The 27,941-nt window shown below is 37.1% G+C and overlaps 1 protein-coding gene across 1 annotated transcript; it reads right to left on the reverse strand.

Annotated features, from left to right (window-relative positions):
* Positions 1–4,112: 4,112 nt before the first annotated feature.
* Positions 4,113–27,923, reverse strand: LOC143848756 (Polynucleotidyl transferase, ribonuclease H-like superfamily protein). Its single transcript, XM_077357795.1, has 14 exons — positions 27,680–27,923; positions 24,939–24,995; positions 24,789–24,854; positions 22,175–22,308; positions 21,268–21,380; positions 16,068–16,178; positions 15,901–15,971; positions 12,692–12,751; positions 10,197–10,252; positions 8,188–8,248; positions 7,799–8,066; positions 5,889–6,070; positions 5,508–5,800; positions 4,113–4,527 (listed from the first exon to the last, which is right to left on the reverse strand). The coding sequence occupies exons 1-14, from the start codon at positions 27,872–27,874 to the stop codon at positions 4,404–4,406; spliced, it is 1,791 nt and encodes a 596-aa protein (XP_077213910.1). The 5' UTR covers positions 27,875–27,923; the 3' UTR covers positions 4,113–4,403.
* Between the last annotated feature and the right edge of the window lie 18 nt (positions 27,924–27,941).

Here is a 27,941-nt window from a genome sequence, read left to right on the forward strand (position 1 = left end):
ACATGAATTTGATAAAATTAGAATATATTTACAGGTTATCCACTCCAAGGTGTAAGCTCAAACAAACCTGTGACCGGAAAATTATATGTAAGGGTTTTCTTTCATTGATTCTCTTTTGCTATATGTAAGGGTTTTCTTCCATTGATTCTCTTTTGCTATACTGGATGTGAATATTTCATATTCTTTGATTCTCTTTATACGCAATTGCTATAAGAGTTTCTATCCTTCTAAGATCCACAATTGATGAGAATCCAAGGGGGATCCTTTCTTTCAGACCCCATTCCTTTCAGATAAATGATTTTACTGATAAAGCTATAATTCTATTTTGTATCCTCGAAACTTGTTTCGGTGAGATATGTTTATGTTTAGAGTTTATCTTGTGATACCCTAATTCTGAATATGGACTGAATTATGATATGATGACGGGTGGACGCGTTATAGTCCTCCATGTGCACGTGGGTAAAGACGACTCTAGAGAGTGTAAATCTAGAGGACTATGAGCCGAGGTATGGCTATGAATGGGCCGAGATATGGCTATGAATGAAAGCATCTATGCTTAATGAAGTCTATATATATAATTCTATATATAATTCTTGATATCAAGTTCTGTAAGTTTTCTCTATATGTTTGGAAAGTATGTTGTGCTTATTCTTTCTTTCCATGTTTATAATGTGAGATGTCCTATCTACAAAATATCATGTTCTTATGAGCTTGACAATTCTACATCACTTGTTGTTTATACCCTACTGGGCTATTTTAGCTCACCCCTTTTTTCCTTGTTTTATTGTTCCAACCCCCAGGTAAAATATAGATGAAAGATGAGGAATGCTAGAGTTGAATCCAGAACTGTTCTAAAGGACAAATATGTTTTAAATATGTATCAATTATGTCTTGAATTAAGATGTAATAAGTTAGACCTAATTTTTGTAAACCCTCTAAACGTAGTTGTTGTATTTGAGATCTTGGGAATAATGAAAGTTTTTGAGAAAGATGATGTAATATTCTTCTACGCACCGAGTTGGTATTTCCAAAAATTCGGGGCGTTACAAAAATGCCCTCATCTTCCCCAACTGAAAATTAGGGTTTTCAGACTTGAAAACTGAAAATTAGGGTTTGATTCAAACCCTTGTTTATTTATCAACATAAACCCTTGATTTAGGAGTTTTATCTGTCTTCATTCACACCATTATCATGATTTGCACATAAACTCTATTATTATTTTTTTGTTTTTATCGATGTTTTTTTCTTGAAATGTGGGTTTGATGTAGCCATGGGTGGGGTTTCATTGTCTGTGGTGGCGATGGCGGCGGGGGCCGGAGGTGCAACGGCGGCAATGGGAAATGGTGTAACCCGAATCCCTCTGCAAATGAGGGTATTTCCGTCCTCAAAATATTAACTATGGTTAGTTTCAATCTTTCCGTCAGGTTAAACTGACGGACAGTTGACGGAGGGAGTGTACTTGTCACGTTTTGAAACCTCAGGGGGTGTACTTGTCATGTTTTGAAAGTCGGGTTAGAGTTGAATGTGCCAGAAGCTAGAGGGGGCATAAATGTAATTTTCCCTTAACTTTTTGTGCTTCCAGGTTCGTTCTTATTCTCCGTGCTGCCCTCAAGCTTGGTTCATCTTTTTTTATGGCCAGTGATCAAGTAGAGAAAGCTTCAGATGCAAAGGTTTTCTCCTCTTCTTTCTTTTTTTTTAATATTTTATTTTCTTCCCGTTTACTTTATTTTATTCTTGTTCTTCTTTTTTGTTCCAATGCAAGGGGCTGCAACTAGCCTCATCAATAACATGAGGTGTAAAGTGATGGTCCCCACCCAAGCTAGGCATAAGGCATGGTTGTAACTTGTAACTTGTAAAATGTTAAGCCCCACCCCACCATAGGTCTACAATTGTGGGCCCCACTATAATGCATAGTGGGTTCTGACCAAGGTTTTAAATTTCGGTTTCGTGGTTAATTTCGGTCCCCACCGAAACTGAAATTTCGGCAGAAACCCGAAATTTCATAATGGGACTCAATTTTGAGTTTTTGGGCTGAAATTTAGGCCAAATTACTGCCGAAATTCTGTAATTTCGGCTGAAATTTGATAAAGGATTAAAAAATTAATATTGTTTTTATAATTTCGCCGAAATTGACGAAATTTTTGAAATTATTCGACCGAAATTTTGTACATTTGGCCGATTTTGGTTTCGGTCTTGGCCGAAATCCGAAATTTCGGTCGAAATTTTGGACTTCGGCTGAAATCTAAAACCTTGGTACTTCTAACTTCTAACTTGTAAAATGTTAGGCCCCACCCCATCATTACAATAGTGGGCCCCACTATATGCATGGTGGTTTTGAATCCACAGCAGTCAAAATTCCCGCCACCTTAAACTCTGTGTACTGACTACGCGCCAATAAATTAAACAAAATAAATAAAACTCCAAAACCCTCTCTCCCTCTCTCCATCACCATTTTCCGAAAATGCAAAGCTCGAATCGGCCATCTTTCTTTCAAGACCTCAATACTAGAGAGCTCAATGCATTAAGAGGGAAAAGGTTTCTGAGCTATCGCGCAGGATGAGCAGCCCTCTAAATACCCTATCTCCTATAGTTGGTTGACTCATCCACCCCATTAGTTTTGTAGGTTATAGGTAGGATTATGGTTAGGGTTAAGGTTCGGGTTAGGGTTAGGGTTATGTGTTATGGTTATGATTAGTGGAGGTTTTCAAATGGATGGCTAGAAATTATTTGGGTTCTGGACCTTATGATTATGGTTAGGGTTAGAGTTATGGGTTGTTAGAAACACATAATCTATGTGAGATTCTATAGAATGAATGGGTTGGATGAGTGAAGCTACATGGAGATGGTGTTTTATAGAAGGTTGCTCACCCTGCGCGATACCTCAGAAACCACGCCCCCTATGTAGCGTAGTAAAGGAAAGGAAAGCAACAGCAATGTTTCCTAAATTTTTTTGATAAAACTCTATCTAAGACCCAACACCTATCCTGACTACAGAATCTCAATGATGGATAGGAAAGAATCCTTTTCCAAATAAAATTGAGAAAACTTCTAAAACCTCTTATATCAAAAACATATTTACAAGATTCCCAATAAAGTTTTCTTAATTACCAATACTGTTCGTCCAATCCCTTAAATAACGTATAAATTTTTCATTGCCAAATTTACCCTTAGAGATAAAGTTTGAAAAGTTTCCCCATATCCCTACCACCGTTTCTAATCTCCCCAATTTTTGGTACATGAGTCTCTCTCTCTCTCTCTCTCTCTCTCTCTCTCTCTCTATTATAAAGAGGGAAGGGGTAAGTACTGTTCATGCTTATGTGTCGAGGGATTTAAAGGCTGTAAAATTATGTAAAAAATTACATTGAAAATAATATTCCCTGGAAAAAAAAATCATTAGGGTCCAGATGGTTTACAATTTTCGTTGAAATAGGCAAAAATTTTCAATGTTGGAAAATTCATTCCATAGAAAGTCACTTTTATTGTGCCTCATTTCTATGATCGGATCAGTCGATTGGAACACCTTGATCAGATGATCTTATGCCTTTTATCCATACCCGAATCCAAACACTACCAAAAAATCATCCAAATAATGTGGGTCCACATTGTTTGGATGATCTAAAGCGTTCATTTGATGGGTCCTGACATAGATAGGGTGTGCCCAAAAAATCAGCTCCATCGGATCATCCTAACCCTTCAATCTATGGACGAACCTTCAACTGAGGGGGCAAACCTTAAACAAATTGAAACTACAGGGGTGTATTTGTCACGTTTTAAACTATAGGGGTGGAAGTGGATATGTCAGAAACTAGAGGGGGTGTAAATGTAATTTTCCCTTTTTTGTATCTATAAAATATTAGTTTATAATGTGGAGAGAGATGCGTTAGGAGGGTGGGAGGAGACACTTGAGGACACGAGCGAGTACAGGGTGAAAATTTTCTAAAAAACAGGGAGAAAATAAATCATATTTTCAATAGTTTTTTTTTTTCCTTGTTTTTAGCCCAACATTTCTTGGGCAAAAAAAAAAATCAACCATGAAAAATTATTTCAAGGAATATTTGTGGACCCAATAGTGTAAGGGTGGAGGGGAGAGACTTCAGTTGGCAGCAGTGGAGAGCATCAAAAGGCCCTAAACAACAGTGAAAAGAAAATAAAACTTTAAATACAGTGGTTCATGTAACTTTTTTCATATGTAATCAAACAATGGAAAAGCATGAAATTTTGAAAAGGTAATGTACTAGCAATTGCCGAATCTTTTTTACCCTATCTGTTATACATTACACAAAGGAAAGAATTGTATAGTACCAAAGTGTCTTACCTGGTCAGCATGGAATGAACTGATCTGCCACAAGAGGAGCACTGAAAGGTTGAAAAGCGAAGAATTTGAACTCGCTCACAATGTATAATCAATTCTTAACACGAACAAAACACAGAGCTACTTCAGCTTGCGCTTGGAGCTCTTCCAAGACCTTTATAAATTTCTCACGACAGATTATGCTGCTGCGCTCCTCAGAAAGCATTTTCCTCAATCTTCATTAAAACATAATATCAACTTTTGAAGTAGCAAGTATTGCATCTAATACCATGGGTGTGAAACAGATGAACAGTGATATATTACTGCTAGGCAGTTCATTCAGATCAGTAGTAATTCTTATCTTTGATGGGCAATCCTACCCATCAGGAAATTCAATTCAATTCATGTTTTGCAGCCAATCTCAGTTAGAAAATATCAGTTGATAAGACCAAGTTAGGGATTTCTGAACTCAAAATTATGACAAACAGATAAAACCAATTCTTAGTCAGGGATATCCATTGAATTAAGTTTTCCAGGTAAGATAAATAGATATTTGATGATGCATTTTAATACATATCAGGTTAAAAAATGAAAGGTCTATCACTTAAAAGTGACAAATAACATGACTTTCCATAGAATCATTGCAATTGATGTTGAGTTCTCTTTGGTTTTCTGACACTAATTTCGGACGTTGAAGATACTTGCTCTCATTTTCTCGTGCCTAGCACAATTCTTCAATGATTTCAGAAAAAAAAAAATCATAATAGATTTCTGAGATGATGACAGTTTTTCCTATGAGTTGTACAGATAGCCATGAGTAGACCAAAAAACTAAAATATTACTTCCTCAATTATTTTGTTACACTTTGAGAGACAAAAATGTCCTCAACAAATTGGTGACTCACATTTATTTACTTTCTCTGCTGCAATTTCTAGTAAAAGAGAGTTTATAAGGTTATTTACTATAAAAGAAAGATCAAAATGTTTCATGATTCAATAATCCAGTAGTTACAAAACTGCTCAAAATTGCATATGCAGGTCCAAATTTTCGAGCCGAAGAAAAGGAAAAGGTACTTAGTTGTTGGACCCAAAAAAGGAGAAGATTTTAAGGACTCCTGTTAAGAAAAACTCCCAACAATAACTTAAGAATCAGATTTCGAAAACCATATAGACAAAACATGAATTCAACAACTAAGACAGTAGGCATAAAGATGTACCTTTGAACAATAGCTGTATCTCCATGACCAGTGCAAAGAATAAGCATGGCATTAGTGGGTAATTCGGAATAGAGGTTTCGGATTCTAGCATCCATGCGATGTAATATGTTCTTTAATTCAGAAGTTATAGCATATCTGATGTCTTTTTTTCCTGAAGATTTCTTACATGTAAGCAAAGAAATCATCTCTGCAACTTGACTGTTCAACTTCTCTTTGTCCTCCGCTTGCATCTTGAAATAAGAACTCAACTCGGAGAATTGGGTCCAAGTGAAGTTTATTTTTTCATTTTTTACCTACAATGACCAAAAACAAAAATACACTCAAAGTGATTGCTATCTAATAATATGAAGAACAGTATGTAAATAGATAATGTATAGCAACCTCCTTTTTGGCCTTCGATAGGGCTTCATCATCAGAGAAAACTGGGATTGAATGGCATGAACCAGTGGCATATCGCTTCACTATGGAAATATCATCAATAAAAGAGCAGGTTTTGCCACTCTCACTTAAAACTGAAACAAGTTTCTTCCGCATGAAAGATGGAGGTGCACCAAAATCAGGGCCTAATGCAAGCAAAAAAGTTCATTATATCAGAATCAACATGTGCGTGTATACTAATCATCTTCTATATTTTCTAATTCAAATAAAAAGCCAAAACAACAGTATAGATTATGCTTACAGTTACAGCGATTCTTGAACAAGATACAAAAGTCTCAAAGTTGTTCCCATTTGAGAAGAATGACTAACAGAAACTCAAATTGTAAGGCGACTGATATCTGCATGACCATGTTTCGGTAATGGGAAGACCCACCATGTTTTTCACTTATTGAATTGGCTGCCGAGGCTTTTTTTGAGAATTGTAATAGCTTTTGACAGCTGGTTTAAAAATGCAAAAAAAGGTGATTTGTCCCATTATCAAAACATGGTCATGCGGATATCAGTCCCCAATATAAGCTCAACAATAAAAAAATGTGGTCCTTCCAAGTTCCAACTTTCTTCACAGCGATTTCTCAAAAGTGAGAAATAAGAGCCTCACACCTTGAGGTGAGTTAGCAGCTCCATACATGCGCACATACATACTACATATACATGTCTTAACGTTTTGACAGCTTGTATTTTCAGTTTCAAATATTTTGGTAACAGATGAAGAAACAACAATATTTAGTGTTAAGAGACATGTTTAAGTAGGAGAGATGCTATTTTGACTATTGTATTTCCCTCAACATACATTTGCTCCAAATGTATGTTAGGAAGATGCTGTTTTGACTATTGTACTTGATTGACCACATGTCGTCTTCAGACTTTGAATGTAAAACTTTTCATCTCATTCTCTCTCCTAAAACTACATTGTTTTCTATGACTCGTGCATTGGGTTGTGTGTTATTTGTTCACTCTTTGGGCCCAAATGTCGACAAGTTGGACTCTCAAGGGATTAAATGTTTTTGGGAAAATTTATTTATATATATATATATATATATATATATATATATATATATATAAACCATTACGTCTACTGAATTTAACAATAGACATGCATTTTATGATGGGGGACCATCCAAGATGACATGAAGAATCAAGGAGTTAAGAAGATGGGTCCTATATATATAAACCATTACGTCTACTGAATTTAACAATAGACATGCATTTTATGATGGGGGACCATCCAAGATGACATGAAGAATCAAGGAGTTAAGAAGATGGGTCCAATCATTAGTGTTAAAAGAGTTTTATTTAGTTTTTAGAGTATTATTTGAGTCTTTTTAAGTCATAGGGGGTATTAGAGTCTTTTTACATCAAAATAGCTTGAGTTCTTTTGAGTTATGGCTGTTTTAAATAGGCCTTAAATAGGCCCCACAACATTATCCTTTGCATGTGAAATAGGTATTAGATGTTACATGAATACATAATTGTCAGTGGCGGGATTCCAGTGCCTGCTCATAACAAAAATATCCTTTCCATGCGAAATAGAAAACAGGTAACTCCTGCAAAAAGATTTCAAATGTCCTGAAGCTTAATTTAAGTAAACTTGTTACATGCTTCTAAAATAAATGATCCTAAAAATAGACAACTATATCATACTTTCTTGTTCATGCAAGGACAGAAACCAGATAAAATAAAATAAAATAGGCCACTCAAAAAAAAAAAAAAAAACAGATAAAATAAATATGTGCTTCCATAAAAAAAGGAGACTGAAAAACAATAAATAAGTGTTGCTGAATACTCTCAACTTGCTTTTAGAAGAAAAGTTGGGGAACGGTATCGTGCGAATTTGATAGGAACTGGATTTTTACCATGTCTGAACTTCAATAATGCCAGCTCCATGGCAGCTCTCGCATCTTCAATACTATCATGTCCACTTCCTGATGTCTGAATTTCTCGAGAAAGGTATCGCTTAGCAAGGACCCGCAAAGCTGGCTTAAAGTGTCCACCACGAATGTGTTTGTACAAGACAGCAGTATCAATCACCAAATTGTGAGAGATTTTCAATGCAAAAAGGTCATTCTCCAGTGAGTGGCCAATTAGGATGGTCTCCTTGTGAACAATCTTTACAAACTCTTCCTGAATAAAATTTAACACCATAGACCATCAATGAAATGATATTATCAATCATAAAACGTGAGAGAAAACAGTTTATAATGCTCTGTATGCAGAGAATAGAATTGAGAACCAATTAATGAACCTGAATGTCTTCAAGTGTTGTGGTCACACCACTTAACATCTCACAAGTGATTCCACTGTACCTGAATAAATCAAAAGATCATTAACTTCCAAAGCTGCAGGGCCATAAATTTTTTTCCAAATAGTAATAATAAAAGCTCAGGTGCAAAATAAACTTCATTTGGCGAGCTCCTACATTTGGTGTCTTTATATAAAATGGCTAGTATTCAGAAAAATAAAATAAAATAAAGCAATGGACACAGTTGACAAAGGCCACAAAACTAAAAAGGACAAAAACGAAAGAGTGGAAAGAAGCCCTAGTGTAAAGACCACAAAAAATGGAGCTTGGTTCCCTATCGGTTACAGATGGTAAGAAATAAGCATGTCCAATCAGTCTGAGAGTTCTACCCAGATACAAGCTCAAAAAGCAATAAAACCTACTCAATAATCTCATTGTTTGCACAAACTGCCTGGTGACTCTTATATTCGTAGCATGTGATAACAAGGCCACCATGCTCAGCATAAAACACCTGATAAATCTAGCAAACAAAATTTTCTTGATACAAAAGCTAAAGTTAAGTTCCATCTCCAACAGCTAAAGTTAAGTTTGATGATACCCACGCGACTACTATATGCCAGATGGAACACAAATAGACATGCTCCCACTTGGACATTAATCTCAGTAAATGAGTAATAGATAACGAAAGATGAAAAAGGAATTAGGAAATATGGAGGAGTCGAGTCGTCCAAGACTCACACTGGAGGAAGAAGAGTGGTCCAACGCTCACAGAGGAGCAGCATCCAAGCATGGGGGCAATTTAATCAAGGCTATCCGTTCACGATCCTCAACTTCCTCCAAAGAAGCTTCAACAAGATCCAGAGCATCATTAGCATGGTTTTAGGTGTCGGTTTCGGTGTCGGTTTCGACCACAACCGAAACCGAAATTTTGTAGAATTTTCAGTAATTTCAGTGTTAATATTAAAATTTCGGTATAAATTTTGGTGTCAGTCCCTGCCGAAATCCGAAATTTCGGTATTTCGGCCGAAATTTAAAACGATGATCATTAGAAGGGGAATCACAACGAACAGAAGAAGCATGTGTCCTAATGAAGACACTTCAGCTATTGGAACACCAGAGAAGTCCTCAACACCATAAGCAAGGATTAAATCAGAGATTTGTTCCCTCCACGAACACAAGACTTCAGCAGGCTGTCTGCCAGATGACGGCCTAAAACACACAGGAGCACCAATAGAAGATGAGAAACTGACCCCTGATGTCTCAACCAACTTAGAGACCAAAAAGCCTTTGTCAATTGTTGAAATGTCATTGTGCTCCCAAATTTCCTTTTCATGAATGCCTGTGGATAATTTGTAACACTTCCATCCTGATCCTTCCATAATACGATTTCCACTCTGCCCCTCCACAAGTTGTTTAGCCAGATACCTCCATTCGAAAATTAAAACTGAACCTTGGATTGTCCTCTATTCACCATCATGTAAGCATATAAATATGCAATCTGAGGACTACAAATACTTTACTATTCTTCACAGACTGTCGATACTAACCTAAGAACTACCTCTATTCTTCACAAATCACAAGGACTACAAAAGTACAAATACTTCACTTATAATTTTCCGTTCCGGTCCGGCCGGAATGGACCGGAATTCCGGTTCCAGTCTGGAATCCGGAACGACCATAAATTTCATTCCGGCCGGAATTCTGGTCCATTCCGGTCGGAATTCCGGTACAGTTTCAAACAAAATCGGGACAAAATGACATTAATGACTGAAACATTTCGTCCCGGTGACCAAAACGAAATGGCCACCGGAACGATATTTATAACTAAGCTTTGGATACACAAATGTTCTCATGGAAATTTGTAGAGCAAGTGAAATTGCTAGTGCAATCTAACATTATTATAACAAGTAACAAGATTCTAACATTTCAGAATAACTTGCATTAATTATAAACCAGAGTAAAGTAATTTTTGAAAAAAAAAAGAGTATTTAATCCAAACTTAAAATTAGTACCTAGTATTGTAATCAAGAATATTGTTGGAAGGTTTAACCAGTTTGTCCAGTACCACCTATAGAAAAATGGGCATGCACATTAGATTCACCTGTGAAGATAAAACCAAAAGGAAATGAAAATGCCCTTATGATCAATCATGACCAACTTAAAGAGTAGAAATCCAATTTCCAAGAATATATGTACCCCCAAAAGAAAGTAACATATATAGAACGTAAACAATCAAAAGCAAATAAAGAAAGCAACGCATCAAGACTTAGATTAGGAAATAAAAAAGTGTTTGTTCCAAAAAACGAAAAATGCAATACAAGGTGCATAATGGCTAGGTATGAGCACGTTTTCACTAAAAACTGAAGGAATTACACTAGTAAACGCCAGCACCACCTAACACAAGTCAATTTCATAACTCAGAAAAATATTGTGGTTGTAGAAAAAACAAGTTAAGAGTTGGTACAGCGGCCAAATTCAAATTTCTAAATGTTAAAAACATGAAGATTGTTATTACTCCAACCAGAAATGAATAAATATCAAGACAATTCAAGTCATGTTTTAAATATAAAGCATTATTTCCAAAACATAACAAAAAGTCATGCAACTACTTGCAAAAAAACCCACTTCTCATAAACACAAAAGATTTTTATTGTTATCTTTCAAACAGACTCGGCTAGAACTTGAAAATGAGATTTTCTATTTTACTTGAGTTCGTGTTGTGGGTTTAGACACGGGATCAACCTCACTCAAAACCCAATTTTCCTGTTTGCCCTCTCAAAACCATTGTTGATATTAAGTTTTACTGGTTTTGCATTTCAAGAAAAGAAATCTAAATTAGAACGACCTAAAATTGAAGAACACTCAAGTACAACAAGGGAAAAAAAGATATTATACTTCACTTGAGTTTGTTTGACTTTAAATGATTGGGGGTGTGTAGGACTTGAGTTCAACTCCACTCAAAGCCCTATTTCCACCTACACTTAACGGAGTCGGTGCGCGTGATAAAGTTTGCTTCTGAGATGATATGTGGTGTACTAGTTGTTCCTTGCAAGTATCTTTCTTGTCTTTATCTAGGATAGCCAAAGTAAAAAAAGGTGTTGGTCCAGGTGTATATTGAGTGGGGGTGAGGTGTGAGTTAAGGTGGTTTTGCCTCTAGCTTTTCATCATAATCTCAAGACGTTGAAACTAACTCTTTCAAAGGTTAATGTCTTTGTTAGTTGTTTCAAAGACGACATCTATGTTCATAGGGTTGGCAGGGATAGTCATGTCTAGAAGGTTAAGCCTGATAGTGTTTTTACAAATAAGTCCTTCAATAAGGAACTGTGATTAAGGATGTGTACGATGGAGCAGTGACTAGTGTGAGAACTATGGATGGCACGTCGAGTGAATTCCCAATTACAATAGGACTGCACCAAGGATTAGCTCCAAGCCTTTATCTTTTTACGCTAGTAATGGATGAGCTTATGGAGGGTATTTAGGATGAGGTGTCGTGGTGTATGTTATTTGCAAGTAATGCTAAGTTAGAGTTATGGAGAAGTACCTTGGAATCCAAAGGTTTTAGACTACGTAGGACTAGCGTGGGACAACTTGTCCCCGGTTTCTGTATTTCAGTTGCTTGCTTTAATAAAAATTAGTTATCATTCAAAAAATAGAAGCATAGACATCTCGCCTCAACACTTGCTTGGCCTCATCCCCCAAAACCTTAAATTTTAGTATCATGTGAGATTATGAGCGGTTTCACGCCCGAAGCCTTTCTACAAGGACTCCCATGACAAGGTTGTCCGTTGTCCTAATGCCATGCCGAAACTAGGAAAGGATGAGAGATTAAGATAATCACCCACTGATCAAAAGGTTTTAGCAACTTATCCCTAGGAAGAAAAATTGAAGCTCACAGGATAACAACACTCACAGGAAGATTCACTTGTTCCACCATTAAGATTCACTTGTTCTATATGGACTCCCGATGAGCCTACGCCCCAATTATTACCACTTGGGCACAAAGTAGCAGTTGCACACAATTTGCAGCTCTTATTCAAGGGTGACTAGGTTTCTCTTACACTATGAGATAATTATTGTAGTAATCAATTGTTCAATTTTTTTAGTTGGATAGCACAATGAGATTCCAATTATTACTTTCTTTTAACATCTAACACAGTTTAAACCATAATTCACCATTAATCCACCATAACATAAGCATCAACATGTCATTCAAAAAGAATATGCATCAACATGGTAGATGAATAACTATTCTAGTAATCAATTGTTAAAAATGTGCGTCGACAAACCTCCCTGATCTTCCTTTTTCTTATCAAATGAAATTTCAACCGTTCAAAAAACATATGCATCAACAAGTCTCAACTTTTAAAAAGTACTTGCAGTGGAACTATTTACTATTAAAAAAGCAACATTAAGTATGTTCTTAGGGAATGAATTTGACAATAATTAATCTTAAGGATAATTATTTTCCCTACAAAGTAAATCAAGATCCAAAGGAGAGTGAATATACCTTTCCATCAATGTCTACCAATGTCACTCTTGTAAGTTCCAACCCTTCAACTGTGACACACTGGAAAGATAAAAGAGTAAAAAATATATCAATGACATAGTTGTCCAGCAAAATAGCCAAGTAGAAAACTCCAAAACCAATTTCCACTAAGATGGGATGCATTTGAACTTCAAGAAATGATTTTAACAAAAAATTATGTATTTATTTTCGAAGAGATTTACTATAGTTTTGTTGGAGATATCCTAGAGTGTTATTATTCTACATTTTATTTTCCAAAAGATATGATACTATGAGTCTATGACATATGTCAGTGATTTGTAGCTCCTGATAGATGTATTTATGTAAAATCCTAATACATTTATAGAGTTTCAAATTCATGAAATAGATATTTAGCCTTCAAATTAATATCAAAGCTAACAAAGGAGATAAGGTTCCAGAGAATCCAACAGAAAGGAAAATCTTAATACATCCCTGGGCAAATTAGAAATCCTAATTTCCATGGATTAAATCATTTAGCATTGTGGTTTGCCACATTAAATAGTTTCCAAGACAAGTATAGTTTCTCCATCAAAGTCTGTATGGAACGAGCACGTTCCCCCTTACGTCTTTTGAAACCTTTTGTTAGGTACACATCATTAATGATAGTTATAAAAAGTTACCAACCTAAAAATTGGTTGATTTTGATCTTGGTGTCCTCAATCAACACAACACCCACCCCCCCCCCCCCACCCCCCCCCCCCCCCAAAACCACCACCAACACCACCCCTTTTGAGTTCCTTTCAGCTCCCATACTTTCTTCACCATTATCCACTATTATATGCTAAAAGGAGGCCAGAAAAGCAGGTCCTCCCCAAGCATAGAAGGAAAAATAGACCATTGGGAGGCATTCTTAGCGTTATTCACCTCACTCTTGTTTCAAGTTGGCCTACAATAGCCCCTTCACTAACATTTGAACTATCAGGCAGTTGCACTACTTGATAGCCAAGAATGTCTCCATTTCCCATAAATGAAGCACTCTCGGCGCAAATATCATTGAAGCCCACCCCATACAAAGGTGAACACCTTTCTGACACGAAAAAAAACTCCAGACAAGACTACTTGATTTCCATCCACATGATTGACCTCACCCTTTGATGGCAAAACTAGGATCATGTCGGAGTCTCCAAAAGGTATAAATATTTATATGAATTTCCAATTAAAAAAATATTTATATGAAGTTTTTTTTTGAATAAATATTTATACGAATTACAAATGTAGAAAGTACTGAATCATTAGATATGCGTGATTGCACCTGTCACTAGGTGTTTGATGTTTTTTTTCGAACGGTAGGTGTTTGATGTTATTAAACCATTATGGATGGTTTTCTTAAATATCTGATAGTTTCTAAGTGGTTATTTGTGTTTCTAAGTGGGTATTTGTGCTTATTCTAGCATTTCTTGAAGTTTCATCTCAAAATTCTATCATTTACATTTGAAGTAGGTGTTTGATCTATTAAACCATTATGAATGGTTTTCTTACTTATGTGATTGTTTCTAAGTGTGTATTTGAGCTTATTCTAGCAATTCCTGAAGTTTCGTCTTAAAATTCTATCATTTACATTTGTTTCGATACGTTTCAGTGATTTTACAGGATTTCCAACGAAACCTTTCCGTTTCCGTGGGCACCAAAACCTGAAGCAAAACCGAAATTTAAAACCTTGGTTCCACCATCTTGCAACCAATCAAGCCTCCTCCATAATCCCTTGTAGGTGATATCTTAAACATTCAGCTTTGATGTGTGCCCTACCAATGACATCTTGAAAAAAGTCTTTCCATCGGGATGGCTCCTTTTACTTTCTGAGTTTGACAACACATAATCCATCAAGGGCAGAGCCAATGTTGAACATTTAGCTGCTAACCCATTGATTGATATGCGGCCAATAAGAAATGCATTCCCCGATGGGAGAATGGTCTCCATAGGAATTTTCAAAGAGGCAGATTCAGATTATTACCTATCAAAATTATACTTTGATGGAGCAGAAATAAAAAAAGGTTACGGTCTAGATGGATTGCTAGTGTTGCCCAATGCTTCATCTCTCCTCGTGGGTGTCAAGATACTATTTGAATGTACCAATAATACTGCGGGATACAAGGCTTGCATCGACGGTCTGAAAGCAGCCTTAGCCATTGGGGCATGTGAAATTGAAGTGTACAGGGATTTAGCTCTTCTTGCATGCCAAATCCAAGGCAAATGGAAAACAAAAGATGAAAAGCTCTAGTTGTACCCTGTTTAGACTGCCTTATAAACCTATTTTTAGAAGATCACATTTCATCATCGGAGCCCGAAAACCATCCAGACCTTGGTCGGCCAAAACATCGATAGGGGGTGCAGTAGAAAGCTCCACCAAATCTCTACAATTGTTGGCTGACCGCTCCATCACCATCAGAACAAGAATCTTAGCTCGGAGCACCTAGGCTTTGAACCATTTTTGGAACTCTCATGGTCACCTCCCAGCACGTGCCACACCCTTGGCACACTCTAGTCAGAACAACATATTGCAAATTCGACATGGACTTGAATTCAAAATTTACGAAATTTGAACTAATGCAAATCCGATCTCCCAACTGTTGACGATAGTGTTCTTTTGCTACCTTCTGAAACCTCATATTCCCCAAGGAACCAACCTCAAACCAGTTCTTGCCCCTGGATAAAACCTTCTTCGGCTACCTCAAAGATCCTCTCCTATGGCCACGGCTCTGCCTCATTTTAATCTTTTGCCAAGTGCTAAGGATGGAGAATTTACACTTCAGCAAGTCTTGGTTCCACCAAATAAAAAGAAGACAACCATATAATTCACTGAATTTCCTTCTCTCGTCAATTCTCGATCCGACATTCTAATTATCCCTTTGACGTTCCATGTCTCCGACCCTTGCTCCTTTATTCTTTTACATTCTCTATATAAAAAAGGTTGATTCTTCTCGAACCCTAGACCTTCCATTCCTTCCCTCAAATATATCCCTTGGAAAATTCCCCACTCCAAAGCTTCAGATTTTCTCAACATGGTCCCATCTTTCACTTGTTTTTTGTTTTGTTTTGCCTCGTTTGTTTCCTGCTTTTGTGAAAAACAATGTGATTTGTTTTGCGCTTTCCCTTGATAAAACTTTGACCGAAACAAATAGCATGCAATCCACATGTTAAGAATAAAAAAAGTTGACTTATTGCATCCATACCATCTCACAGTCAAGCGCCAATATTTCATAAGGTGAAGATCCAAGAGGTGCCGGAACAGTCGAGACAACACCTGCATCGATATTATATGTAAGGACTACTTAAAAGTCATACAAAAGAATGAAATAGAAAATACACTTTGAAAACACCAAGTTCTTGGATTTCTTGCCACTAAGCTGAGAGAAATCATATCCATTATCTTCAAGCTCCTTCACCGTAAGTGTGTAATATGAAATTGGAAATGGTGGATCTGCCACACTTTTCACAGAGGACGGCTTATCTGAACAAGAATTACAAAACACAAACTAATATTAGTTCTGAATGGAACGCTAAACAAGTTACATAATTGTGAAAATCAGAGACCTCTCACAAACAAGATAATCATCATTCCACATTACATAATACAACTTCCATCAAATTCATATTCATGAAAGGGCTGAAATCATGAGATTTCACTCAATGTATCATTAACAAAGAGATGGCCTCACATTGTTTTGGTATTGGCATTTTGCTCTTTATTATACACTTCCGTCAATCCGTCTTTGAAAGTTATGATTACCGAAGAGCTATCAACAGCCAATCCAATTAGTTGATATGCATCTCTTTTTTTTTGACAAATAGGAAAGCTCAGCTCCTCTGAGATTTCAGGCCGGAAGAAGGATCTCGACCAAGTTGATATGCATCTTAAAACATAAAAAAGTAGCAGTCCTCCAAATAGCATCACTATTTTAACAATTAACAGTTTTCGTTCATGTTAAACATTAATCTCTAACCTAACATTTCCTTTTGCGATAACTGACAACATATGTGGGAAAGAATTTTTTTCTAACTGGCAGTAAATTTATTCATCAAAAGGAGGCAAAGATTCTCACAGACCAAGCTGGTCTGATGAGCAAAGGAAACAGCCAATTGAGGCCTAAACTCAATAGAGAGAGAGAGAGAGAGAGAGAGAGAGAAGACACTACACCGGGTCTAGACACCCACTCCCTAGCAAACTAGGCAGCATCCACATTATTGGACGGGCGAGCATGCTGGAAAACAACTTGATGCACGGCGTATTTAAGATCATAACAGATCATGAAATAGTTTTCTTCCATGGGGAAGATTTCCGCTATGATGGCCGCAAACATCCATAATTAATTAAATAAGTTTGCAACAGTCCATTAACGGTGGTTTCCGTTACGGTCTCAACTACGGAGATGATTTCCACTACAAGATCTTCTAAGGGGCCGATTTTCGTACAAGACTCCCAACGAGGCTGATTTTTGCTACAAGATCCACTTTGGAGCAGTTTTGAGTAACGGGATCTACTGCGGCCAAAAAATTGGGCTGTTTTAGCATTATCGATCACCCCTTAGATTGTTCACAGCTGAAGCACAGACCTCGCTCTTCGCTAACTTAAGAGTTAGCATTTGAGAATCCTCCCAAAGACCAGTCAAAGAGAAAAGGAGATGGTAAACCTAGGTTTCCTTCCAAATCTTCTGTTTTTTTGTTTTTAATGGTATTCCAAATCTTCTTCATAATATTTTATTTTCTGAAGTCCACTAGTTGGGCACTCTCCTCTAGTATGCAAGGTCCTGGGTTGGCTTTGGGGCTGTTAGACGAAAGTTTAGACGGAGAAAATAAAATGAGTTAGGGTTATCTCCTCCTGACTCATATCTTTATACTAAAACATAAAGGAATGTACAAAGTCCTAAATGCCCTTAGGCAGGTTACATATTCCAACACTCTCCCTCAAGCTGGAATGTAGATATCATACATTCCTAGCTTGTTACATATATCATTCAATTTTGACTTATTTAAGGACTTTGTAAACATATCAGCTAATTGGTCCCCTGACCGAGAAAACACAGTGCAAATCTCTCTTTTCTGGATTCTTTGACGGATAAAATGACAATCCACTTCAATATGCTTGGTGCGCTCATGGAAGACTGGATTGTTGGCAATATATATTGCAGCTTTGTTGTCGCAATAAAGCTGCGAAGGAGAAGATGAAATGAAGCCAATTTCAGAAAGAAGTGAACGTAGCCGAATAAGTTTCGTGCTTGTCTGTGCCATTGCCCTGTATTCAGCCTCTGCACTGGACTTAGCTATAACATCCTGCTTCTTACTCTTCCATGAAACAAGATTGCCACCTACAAATGTACAATACCAAGTGGTGGACCGTCTATCTGCTGGGGATCCAGCCCAATCTGAATCAGAGAAGCCTTCAACTTTCATATGGCCATGTCTTTTGAACATCAATCCCTTCCCTGGAGCCCCTTTCAAATACTTAAGAATCTGTGTCACCGCAGCCCAGTGAGAAGTACGTGGAGAGCTCATATACTGACTGACAACTCCAACAGCATATGAAATATCTGGCCGAGTAACCGTGAGATATATAAGGTTACCGACAAGCCTGCAATACCTGCCAGGATCCTCCAACAACTCTCATTCTTCTGGAACGAGTTTCACATTAAGATCCATGGGTGCAGAAGCTGGTTTAACTCCAAGATTGCCTGTTTCTTTTAGCAAGTCCAAGACATACTTTCTCTGTGATATGAACAAGCCTCTAGAGGAACGAGCAACCTCTATCCCCAAGAAATACCTGAGCTGACCCAAATCCTTAGTAGAGAATTCCTTTTGCAAGAAGGTTTTCAAACGTTGTATACCTTGTGCCTTCGGCTCGGAGAGAACGACTCCTCCTCAGGAAGAAAAAGATGGCGTGCCGGTCTGCCTCCGATGAAACTTGGCCCGGAGTTGGGTTTCGCGACGGGGGGGGAGTGCGGGGGCGGAGAAGATGAAGGCTGCTAGAGAACCCTGGGGATCAGAAAACCCTATAGCTCTGATACCATGTTGGACGAAAGTTTAGACAGAGAAAATAAAATGAGTTAGGGTTATCTCCCCCTGACTCATATTTTTATACTAAAACATAAAGGAATGTACAAAGTCCTAAATGTCCTTAGGCAAGTTACATATTCCAACAGGGGCTAGCCCCTTCTTCATGACCATTGACAGGCTTCTGGGCTATCTCATTCATCCAAGGGTCTAAAGGTCGTGACTGCAGGCGACGAAGGAAGATGGACAGCAAAGGGATGGGATGAGGATCGCGCGCACAGCTGTGTTTGTTGGTTGAAGACTTTTAGGCTTCTCAGTTGATTGACAGTTAGGTAGGTTCATGCAAATCTGTTCACCGACAAGGGAACAAAAATACTGGATGGTTGGCGAATTTTGGAAATCGAAATGCTTCAATTTATGTCTTGGCATAGCATGCCGAGTGTCTGATTTTCCTTTTTTGTGATGTTGAGTCTTTCTTTTGGTTGATAGGTAGTGTGAAGAGTCATCATTAGTGTTCTGCTTCTCATGTATCTATACAATGATTGTTAAACCGGTGAGGGATAACCTAGATCTTTCAAGTGATAGGGTAGTGTGGAGTCTTATTATTTGTGGCGGTTCTTCAGACAGTAGACCAATGCAAGATCACTTGAGCGAAGTGAAAAGTTGTCAACATCCTTTTGTTGCAAGATCACTTGAGCGAAGTGAAAAGTTGTCAACATCCTTTTGTTACAAATGTCGACATGCTAGTAGCCTGTCCCCTTTCCATTGTATTTAGAATGTCAGAATTCTCACCTGTGGTGATTGCCTTTTTAACGCGCTTGAAGGCAAGATTTTGATCAGGATTAAGTCAAAATGGCAATCTCTATGAAAAGATGTAAATTAAGAACAAACCTCCAGCCGCAATTTTTTTTTTTGAACCAGCAAAGAATAACTCCCCTTCGCATTCTTCTCCAATGCCAAAGGACTACATTGGTTAGAAGGATGTTTTATGTATTCTCAATACTTCTGCTAATTTGACTACTATGGATTAACTAACTAATTTTTGGAATTGGTCGTCATCTGGCATGCAATACAAAAATGGCATCCTTTGGAGGATTTTATTCCGTTCAGAGATAACGAACCTATTGAAGGAACTTGTTAGCATTTAATATTGCTTGTCATCTTGTAGTAAGCACAAGAATGGCATAAGAATGGCATCATTCTTGAGGATTTTGTTCCTTTCAGAGAATAATAAACATACAACGCAAAGAGTGAAAACTAATGCCTTCCCCAATCTATCCAGCAACATAAAGAATCAATCAAAGGAATTATTATAAAAGGGGCCCAAAAGGAACCACTAGCAATCTAGCTATGTGGTATTTCTGCAAGCATGCAGCTAAAGACAGGATTGGGTATTGGCATTATGTGCCGACTAGAAGGCACATGGCCTTTTGGAAGGCTCAATTTTGATGGGAGCAGTTAGTTGACTTGGGGAAACAGGCGAGAGGATCACCAAGCTGGTGTTTGCAGGTGATATTGAATGACACTGGTATTATCATCTTCACATGAGCATGCCCAGCTCACCCGATTTAAGCGATTGATTCCAATTTTCAAAGGGTTCCTATCAAAAAGAGTGCATTTGAAAGTCTGAATCAAAGGGGGCCCTCTTCTAACAAATCGATATGTCAAAGAGTTTAAGGCAATAATCATGCAATAATCTTGATGAACAAATATCAACAATTGGTTAATGTATTCACGAAAAGAATTTGATCAGCTTGGAAAAGTAAAAGTCTGTAGTGTATGGCTTAATACAGGGCAATCGTGTTGATTACAAATGCAATGGTTCCAATTAAATATCACCTGACTAACTCACTTAGTCTTTATTCTTTTTATTTTGTACCTGCATTGTATGACAAGTATGTCTGCAATTGTTTGACAAGTATTTCCATACCCTTGTCTTTTCTGTGATGTATAATTGTATATAATTCAACAGTAGAGGAATGAAATGTATCTATGATATTCCAATAGATTTGTTCTCTCATTTAGCAATCTGCATTACTGTACCCACTCCAGGAAAAAAAAAAAAAACAACAACAACAATCTGCACCACTGGAGCCACCCAAGAAAACAAGTAACAATCTGCACCATTGATGTAACAGAGAAAGTGGGAAATACAGTGCCCTTAAGGTGGCTATTCCACACACACATAATAAAAAAACAGTGCCCTTAAGGTGCTGGTGACACCTTTTTAAGTCAACCTATTTCAAGCATTGACTACGCTGCTACTGTTACTATTGTCATCCTAAGATAGCTTGACCTTTTCGCGTGCAGTTCCCATCCATATATATATAATTTCACTCTTGCATGTTTACTCCCAAATGAGTTAGTAGGAGCAAGTACAGAGGGCAGATTCTACAACAACCATTCAAACGCTTATGTGCAGCTACAATGCAAATGACTGCTATCAAACCAATAAATTTAAGAAACAACATATGCAAGTGCCTATATTTTAATTGTGCATAATCAACTATATCTTTAGCTAAGCAATTAAATTTGTAAGGCATGTCACATACCTTGTTCCAATGCTTGATCGGGCTTTCCAAAAACTGAATAGGTCTCCTCCTGTTTTCTTTTCAGCTTGCATGTTAAGAGTGCATCTATTGTTTGCATTCCATCTGATACACAGCTGATATAGGATGCATATCAATAATATATAAAACATATTGGAATTGGGGACCATTTCAAAAAAGAAAGAAAAAAAAAGTGGGGTGCATCAAGGAGGGGAACTAGATTGCTCAATCTATTAATGCATCAGGATTGGGTGTTGGCATTAGAGAACATGACCTTGGATAGGATAGAATGGAAAAAAATGATCCACGTAGAAGACCCCAGTTAGAACCAGGATTAGAGCCGGGTAGATTCCTTTTACCTTCTTCATGAATTTTTTCTAAAGGATTCATTTAGCCGACCCCAACTAGTTTGGGACAAAGGCTTTGTTGAGTTGAGTTGAGTTGAGATTGGGTGTTGGCATTAATGTAACTAATAACATTTTATATGGAGTAAGCCCTTATAGTCCCGTATTTTTCAAAAAAAATATTGGACGGACCACATCATAGGATGATCCAAACCATCCATGTGAAGGGCCACGAGGTAAATAGGTTGTGCCCCAAAAATCATTTCCATAGGATGATCCTAGCCCTCCGATCTATAGAGGTTCCCATAATATGCAGTTCCTCTATAGATCAGAGGGTTGGGATCATCCTATAGAAATGATTTTGGGCACAACCTATATATGTTGTGGCCCATCACATGGACAGTTTGGATCATCCTATGGTGTGGTCCGTACAGTACTTTTTGAAAAATATGGGACCATAAGGGCTTACACCATTTAAAAACTCGCATATAAGATATCATGAAATTCGATATAGTATACTACTTGAAACATATCTGCAAAAACTACTTAAATATTTTGTTACTGACCTAAGAGCTAAAACTGGCATTGGATTCCCACAACTTTCTTTAAGACCAGTAAGTAGCTTGGACTGTGACATGTACAACGCTGCATCAAGCCCTGGAACATAAAGAAGAACCACTTTCTGTATAAGTGGCTTGTTCTGCAGGTCAAAAAAAAATAGTTTAGCATTAATAATATCAAGAACAGTGTGTTTTCCGTTATAAATCAGCATAAAATCATGAAAATAGAATGCAAGGAGATACAAGAACCGATAAAAAACTAAGGCCAGATTATGAATTCTAATTTATGATAATTAAGCAAAATCACACATTATATTTTTTTTTTTGAATGGCACATTATGTTTGACTCATCAAATAACTTATCCCACTTTTTTATGAGAAACAAGGTGGAAACCTTGGTTTTGTTATTTAGGGCAGCTTAAGCAATGAGAGTAATGAATGTCGATTTCAGATATTATCTCTCACGATAGGGGAAGTTTTTGCCCGTTGGTAATTCTTCTGTTCTCTCGTTGTATATAGGTGTTTCTCTGCCAAAAAATATCACCATTAAAATTAAAATAAAATAAAACTGTTGAGACAAGGAAAAGTTGGGAATGAACGTGTGATTGAGTTCACGTTTATTGATTCATTAATTTTAATAATCTAAGGCTATTACAACTTATGTCGTGAATGAATAATCAAGGGTAATAATCTATGATTTGGCCGACACTTTGAATTTATTGCAGACACACTTGTCGTGTCGTGTCGTGTCCGAAGTCCGAACGACACCCAGGTCCACACGTGTCAACACTCCTTTAGACACTTTTAACTGTACTGCTAGAAGTGTCAGTAACTTTATATGCATTTGTGTGTATGAGTGTGTCACTATTCTAGATTTTTTAGGGTTTTCCATGTCAGATACCTCGTATCCGTGTCGAAACTCGGCACACGAATCCATGTCCACAAATCATGATTATATGTACATTCTATTTTAGCCGTGTCCCCGTTTCTAAATTTTGGGAGTTTGATATTTCTAACACTTTGTGTCCGTGTCGACACACGACACTCGTGTCCGTGTCCACAAATCACGGGTAATAATAGGAAAAGAAGTTAATGCATGAGAAATCATAAAAACATCATCTACTCTCGAAACGCTCAATCAAGCAATAGCATAGAAATCCATCGTGTCTATCTTGTCTACGAAAAGTGATATTCTTCTCTACCCAACTGCCTTAGCAAACATAACTGCTAACTAGAACTGAGACTTAACAATGGATATTTTTAGGCAATGTGAATCAGAGACTAATTGTTGCAGAACATCTGCATTAGAAATGAGACCAATACAGTGATACACCAATCTCAACCAACAATTTTCTAAAAAACACCATTCCTCCAGCTATGTGTGGCATGCCTCTGTGTTCAACTTCATCACTAGAACTGACAATAAAACTTTGATTTTTACCATATTCAAAAAGGCTTACCAAACAAATGTATGAGGCCAGTAGTTGACAGTTCTTAACTAAATTGAAGGTGTTAAAGTAAAAAAGATTAAATACTGCCTTTCTCCAACAGCTTAAGCTTTTGAAGACAATGGTAGGTTTCCACATGGTATCAGATCCAAAGGTCTCAAGTTCAAACCTCCTTGTTATCAAAAATCCACATGCAATGGTCTACGCAAGAAGTGGGGCCAGCCACATGTGCCACGTGTTAGCCAAGAGAGCCACACGTGAGGGGGAGTGTTAAAGTATAAAAGATTAAATACTGCCTCTCTCCAACAGCTTAAGCTTTTGGAGACATTGGTATGTTTCCACAGAAGGCACCACCATTTCACATGAGAACTGAAATCCTACTGAAGGTCCATTTCGATGCACCTGATCCAAGATATAACTAAGTATGCAATACAGTTCAGGAACTATCTTTTTTCTCCACCATGTGCTCAACTATCTGCATATATCATGTGTTGCTACAAAAGAGTCAACAGGAGAAAGGTTTAAAGTTTTGGTTTCGGACATAGCCGAAACCGAAATTTGGTAAAAAAACATATTTCATTATTGTGCCAAAATTTCGGCTGAAATTTTGGGCCGAAATTTTGGGGAAAAAATTAAAAAATTACATGAAATTTTTGGCCTAAATTTCGAATTTAGGTGGTTTCGGTGTCGGTCCCAACAGAAATCTGAAATTTTGCCATTTCAGCAGAAATTTAAAACCATGAACAGGAGCCAGAAGTAAGAAGTTTCATGTGATAACGTGGCTACGATAGGCAGTATCTAATGTAATGAAAGCATGGAGATACTAACCACTAACAACCAGCAAGCATAGGCAACCATAAAATTATGTAAAACATCATATGAAAATAAGCAAAGATTTCATATATCCTGGGGTGGTGTAGAGAAAATAATCAAAAACCTGCACATCAGTACAAATCAGACAGAGATGATGAAGTGCCATGATCTGACCTTACCAACAGACATAGGAACAATAGTATCAAAACCGGCAGACCGATGTTTCCAAAAACCTAATGCATCAATCAGATCATAATGGCTTTGACAGTTCTAAAACCACTCAAAACTTATATCAGCTAACTAAGGAATCATAGGCACCAGACAATGAATGAGAAAGGAAAAGGATAAGGCTTCTTTACTTTTATAAAAACCCAAGATGGCATGAACCCTTCACCAAGGATCCAGGTAACAAGTCCTTGAATGTCCTGTTCCAAAACAGAAACTTCCCTTAGATATTTAACTATATGGGGACTGCAGAGAATTTTCCTCGAATAGACTCAAAAACCTACCTCCAGATTCAACGTTGAATTAGATGCTGGAGCCTTGAAAACGGCATCTGCCTTCCCCTGCAGAAAACATATCAGAAATGAAAAAAACCAAAATTTTGTAAGAATACTAACACATGATTAACATTCCTGCATAAATTCAAAACAAAAAAAAAGGGTTTTCGGCAATAAAGTGTTAAGATTAAAGAAAACATATTGAAATCTTCTATCCGCCAATCTTCACAACCTCTCATTTAGCATGACCTTCATCTCCTCCCACACCTAATTGCTCCCAGTTCATATCTAAAATGAACCTCCTTGTGCTGATTCCACTAAATGTGGGCAGCTCCCTTCAATCTGACTTTAAGGGTTGCTCCTTTCTCACCTATCGTATCTCCTTGCAATCAAGAAATGTATCCAAAAGTGCAATCTAATCAAAAAAAAGTTTGTGGATCATCTTACCTTAGTAATCTTGGGTTTCGATATTTACTCCCAATCTTTCTCATCACACATAAGATATAAGAAAAATGATATTCGTGATCTGGACATTCGTTTCATCTTGCTTGCGTGAAGAATGATTTAATTTTTGTCCAAAGGCAGGTTTCTGATCAAACCATGGTGCACCTCCACGTGTCTGATCAACCCTTTCCTGATTTGCACGATGATTGGACTAGCCCACCCTGACCTCCACTATATTATTCATGCTACTTTGGACCTCTAAAAAAATGAGATTTACAATCATTTCTCCTCCTCGAGCCCAATTAATATCCCTGTTTGGTCTATAATGAACTAAGAAACGACTAACATCGGCTAAGCCCTACACTTTCCATGGCCTAATTCAATCAATATAAGTGAACCGACAGCTGCTCTTGATTATCCAAATTATGCATCAGATTATCTCCATCAACCTGATTGTAGATTGTTTCATCATGTTGGGCATCATTCATCCTCCCTCTAAATTCAGCCTCACCTCTACTTGTCATTATAATCAACAGAAGTTTTTTTTTTCCACATAATTAGAGCTTTCTTTGGGACAAGAACTAGTAACGAAAATTCTAGCAAAAACTAGAAAAAAAACTTAGAAACAGCGTCAAAAAGACGGTTTGATAGCACAGTCCTATTCTAACTGTAGAAACCAAATAATTTGAAATTTCAACATAGAAAAAGAGAACGTACTGACATGGTACCATCACAGCACCAAAAAATGTAGCACAGCGTCATATAGGGTTGAGGCATCATTCCCAAAGAAAAATAACTCCATATTCCATCAAAAACTTCAAAATAACACAGAAAAATACTTTGTAATCCCCTAATTACCCAAAATCCTAGGGTAGCACCTCGATTCAAGAGCCTTTCTCTGCCACCACTCATCTAAAAGTAGCAAAAGAAGTCCCCAAAACCATTTAAATTTGTAAAGGAAGAAACTTTTCAAAATGTGTTCAAAAAAATTCTTTTGAGCTTGGGTTATCAACAACTTAACTTTGTAAATTTTTCCATGATATTTTATTAAAAAAAGGTTGAAATGCCAAAAATCCCTGAACATTAATTGCAAAATGTGGGGCCCATCAAACTTAAGTGACTTACTTAAAATCCACAAACTGTACTTTTCTAAATACTTAAAATCCAGACATGACCCATACAAACCAAGCGAAAACTAAACATTACTTTTGCCCAACTATCAAAGTTAACTTCATCTAACTTTTTCTAATAAGTTTCTTAGAAGTCTCCTATGTGCAACATACTCCAATCTCTCAACAGGTCTCCACCCACTCCGTGACGTGTTTTCTCCTCAAATTTCAAGATTGTTCATAACAGGATGTTGGGTTCCCATCCAGACATGGAATTCAGACGATGTCCATTGAATGTGGAACTGTTTCCTAGTACCCGTTTTATGGGCATTATATTTTTTTTCATCGTTTAGCATCTCATCCAGTTCTAGGAACTGAATTGATTATATTTTCATTAGTTTCCAAAATAAATTCGAATCCACATTATTACAATCCAGTATTCGCTATATATTTAGAATCTATACTGAACTTTGACAAGAGAGAAAATCACAAGACATTCATTCAACACTAAGGGGCTGTTTGGATACATGGATTTCATAATGTAGGATTGTAAATCCTGTATTTTACAAGCTAAAACCTAGAATTTGTAAGCTAAAATCCTATTTTAGCTTTAAAAATCTAGGTTTTAGCTAATAAAATTCAGGATTTTACAATGCTGGATTATAAAATCCTTGGAAAAAAAAACATGAAACAAAAACAGAACTTTCCAATGTAATAAAATAAAACAAAAAGGGTTCTAACCAAATTCCAATCCAACAAGAGATCAACACAGCCAAAACCACAATTTCATCATAATTCCCTGTTTGGATTGCAGGAATTTTCTAGAAAAGTTTAAGCAATAAATTTTTTTTATAAAATTTACTACTTCTTTTACAAAAGGAAAAAAATAAGTTGAATCAACCCTATTCATTTTTTACCCACAGACACCTTCAAGTAATATTAATATCCCTCTAAATCAACCATAATCATATCATTTTCCTCTAAATAGTGGGAAAAGAAATTTCCCAGCAAAACATTTTATGTTAGAAATGTTTTTTTCTTGCAATCCAAACAGGCACATGAAAGGTGTAAATCAAAAGGAAAGAAAACCCAGAAAGTAGAAATCAAAAAGAAAGAAAACCCAGAAAGTAGAAATCAAAAAGAAAGAAAACCCAGAAAGTAGAACAAAATATAATGAGAGAGAGAGAGAGAGAGTACATGGGGTCCGTAGACATTGAAGTAAGAGGTATTGGTAGCATTGTCTTTGTCTTCTTTATAGTTAGGGTTTTGGGTTTGGCGTTTTTGGAAAGGAGAGCCCATCTTCGACCTCCGACCTGAAGGAAATCTGTCGTTGAAGGTGGAGGGAAAGGGGGCGAAAGAAGAATGCAAGGGGTTAACTAGAGGACAAGGCATATATGTGAAACCCCACACACTCTTCCTATTTCTTTAGAAAGGGGCTCTGTGCAGAGTGCAGACAATG

Source organism: Tasmannia lanceolata, unplaced genomic scaffold (genome assembly GCF_043159265.1).
Source record: "Tasmannia lanceolata isolate RefF3 unplaced genomic scaffold, GAP_Taslan_0.1 ptg000016l, whole genome shotgun sequence".
Classification (NCBI taxonomy): Eukaryota; Viridiplantae; Streptophyta; class Magnoliopsida; order Canellales; family Winteraceae; genus Tasmannia; species Tasmannia lanceolata.

What these genes read in the sequence shown, in the direction of transcription:
- LOC143848756 (XM_077357795.1), bottom strand. Translation starts at nt 27,874, where the DNA reads ATGCCTTGTCCTCTAGTTAACCCCTTGCATTCTTCTTTCGCCCCCTTT. An exon ending in TCAATGTCTACGGACCCCAT is followed by an intron (nt 24,996 to 27,679) that starts GTACTCTCTCTC and finishes TGTTTTCTGCAG; the next exon opens with GGGAAGGCAGATGCCGTTTT. An exon ending in ATTCTTGATTACAATACTAG is followed by an intron (nt 8,249 to 10,196) that starts GTACTAATTTTA and finishes TGATTTATTCAG; the next exon opens with GTACAGTGGAATCACTTGTG.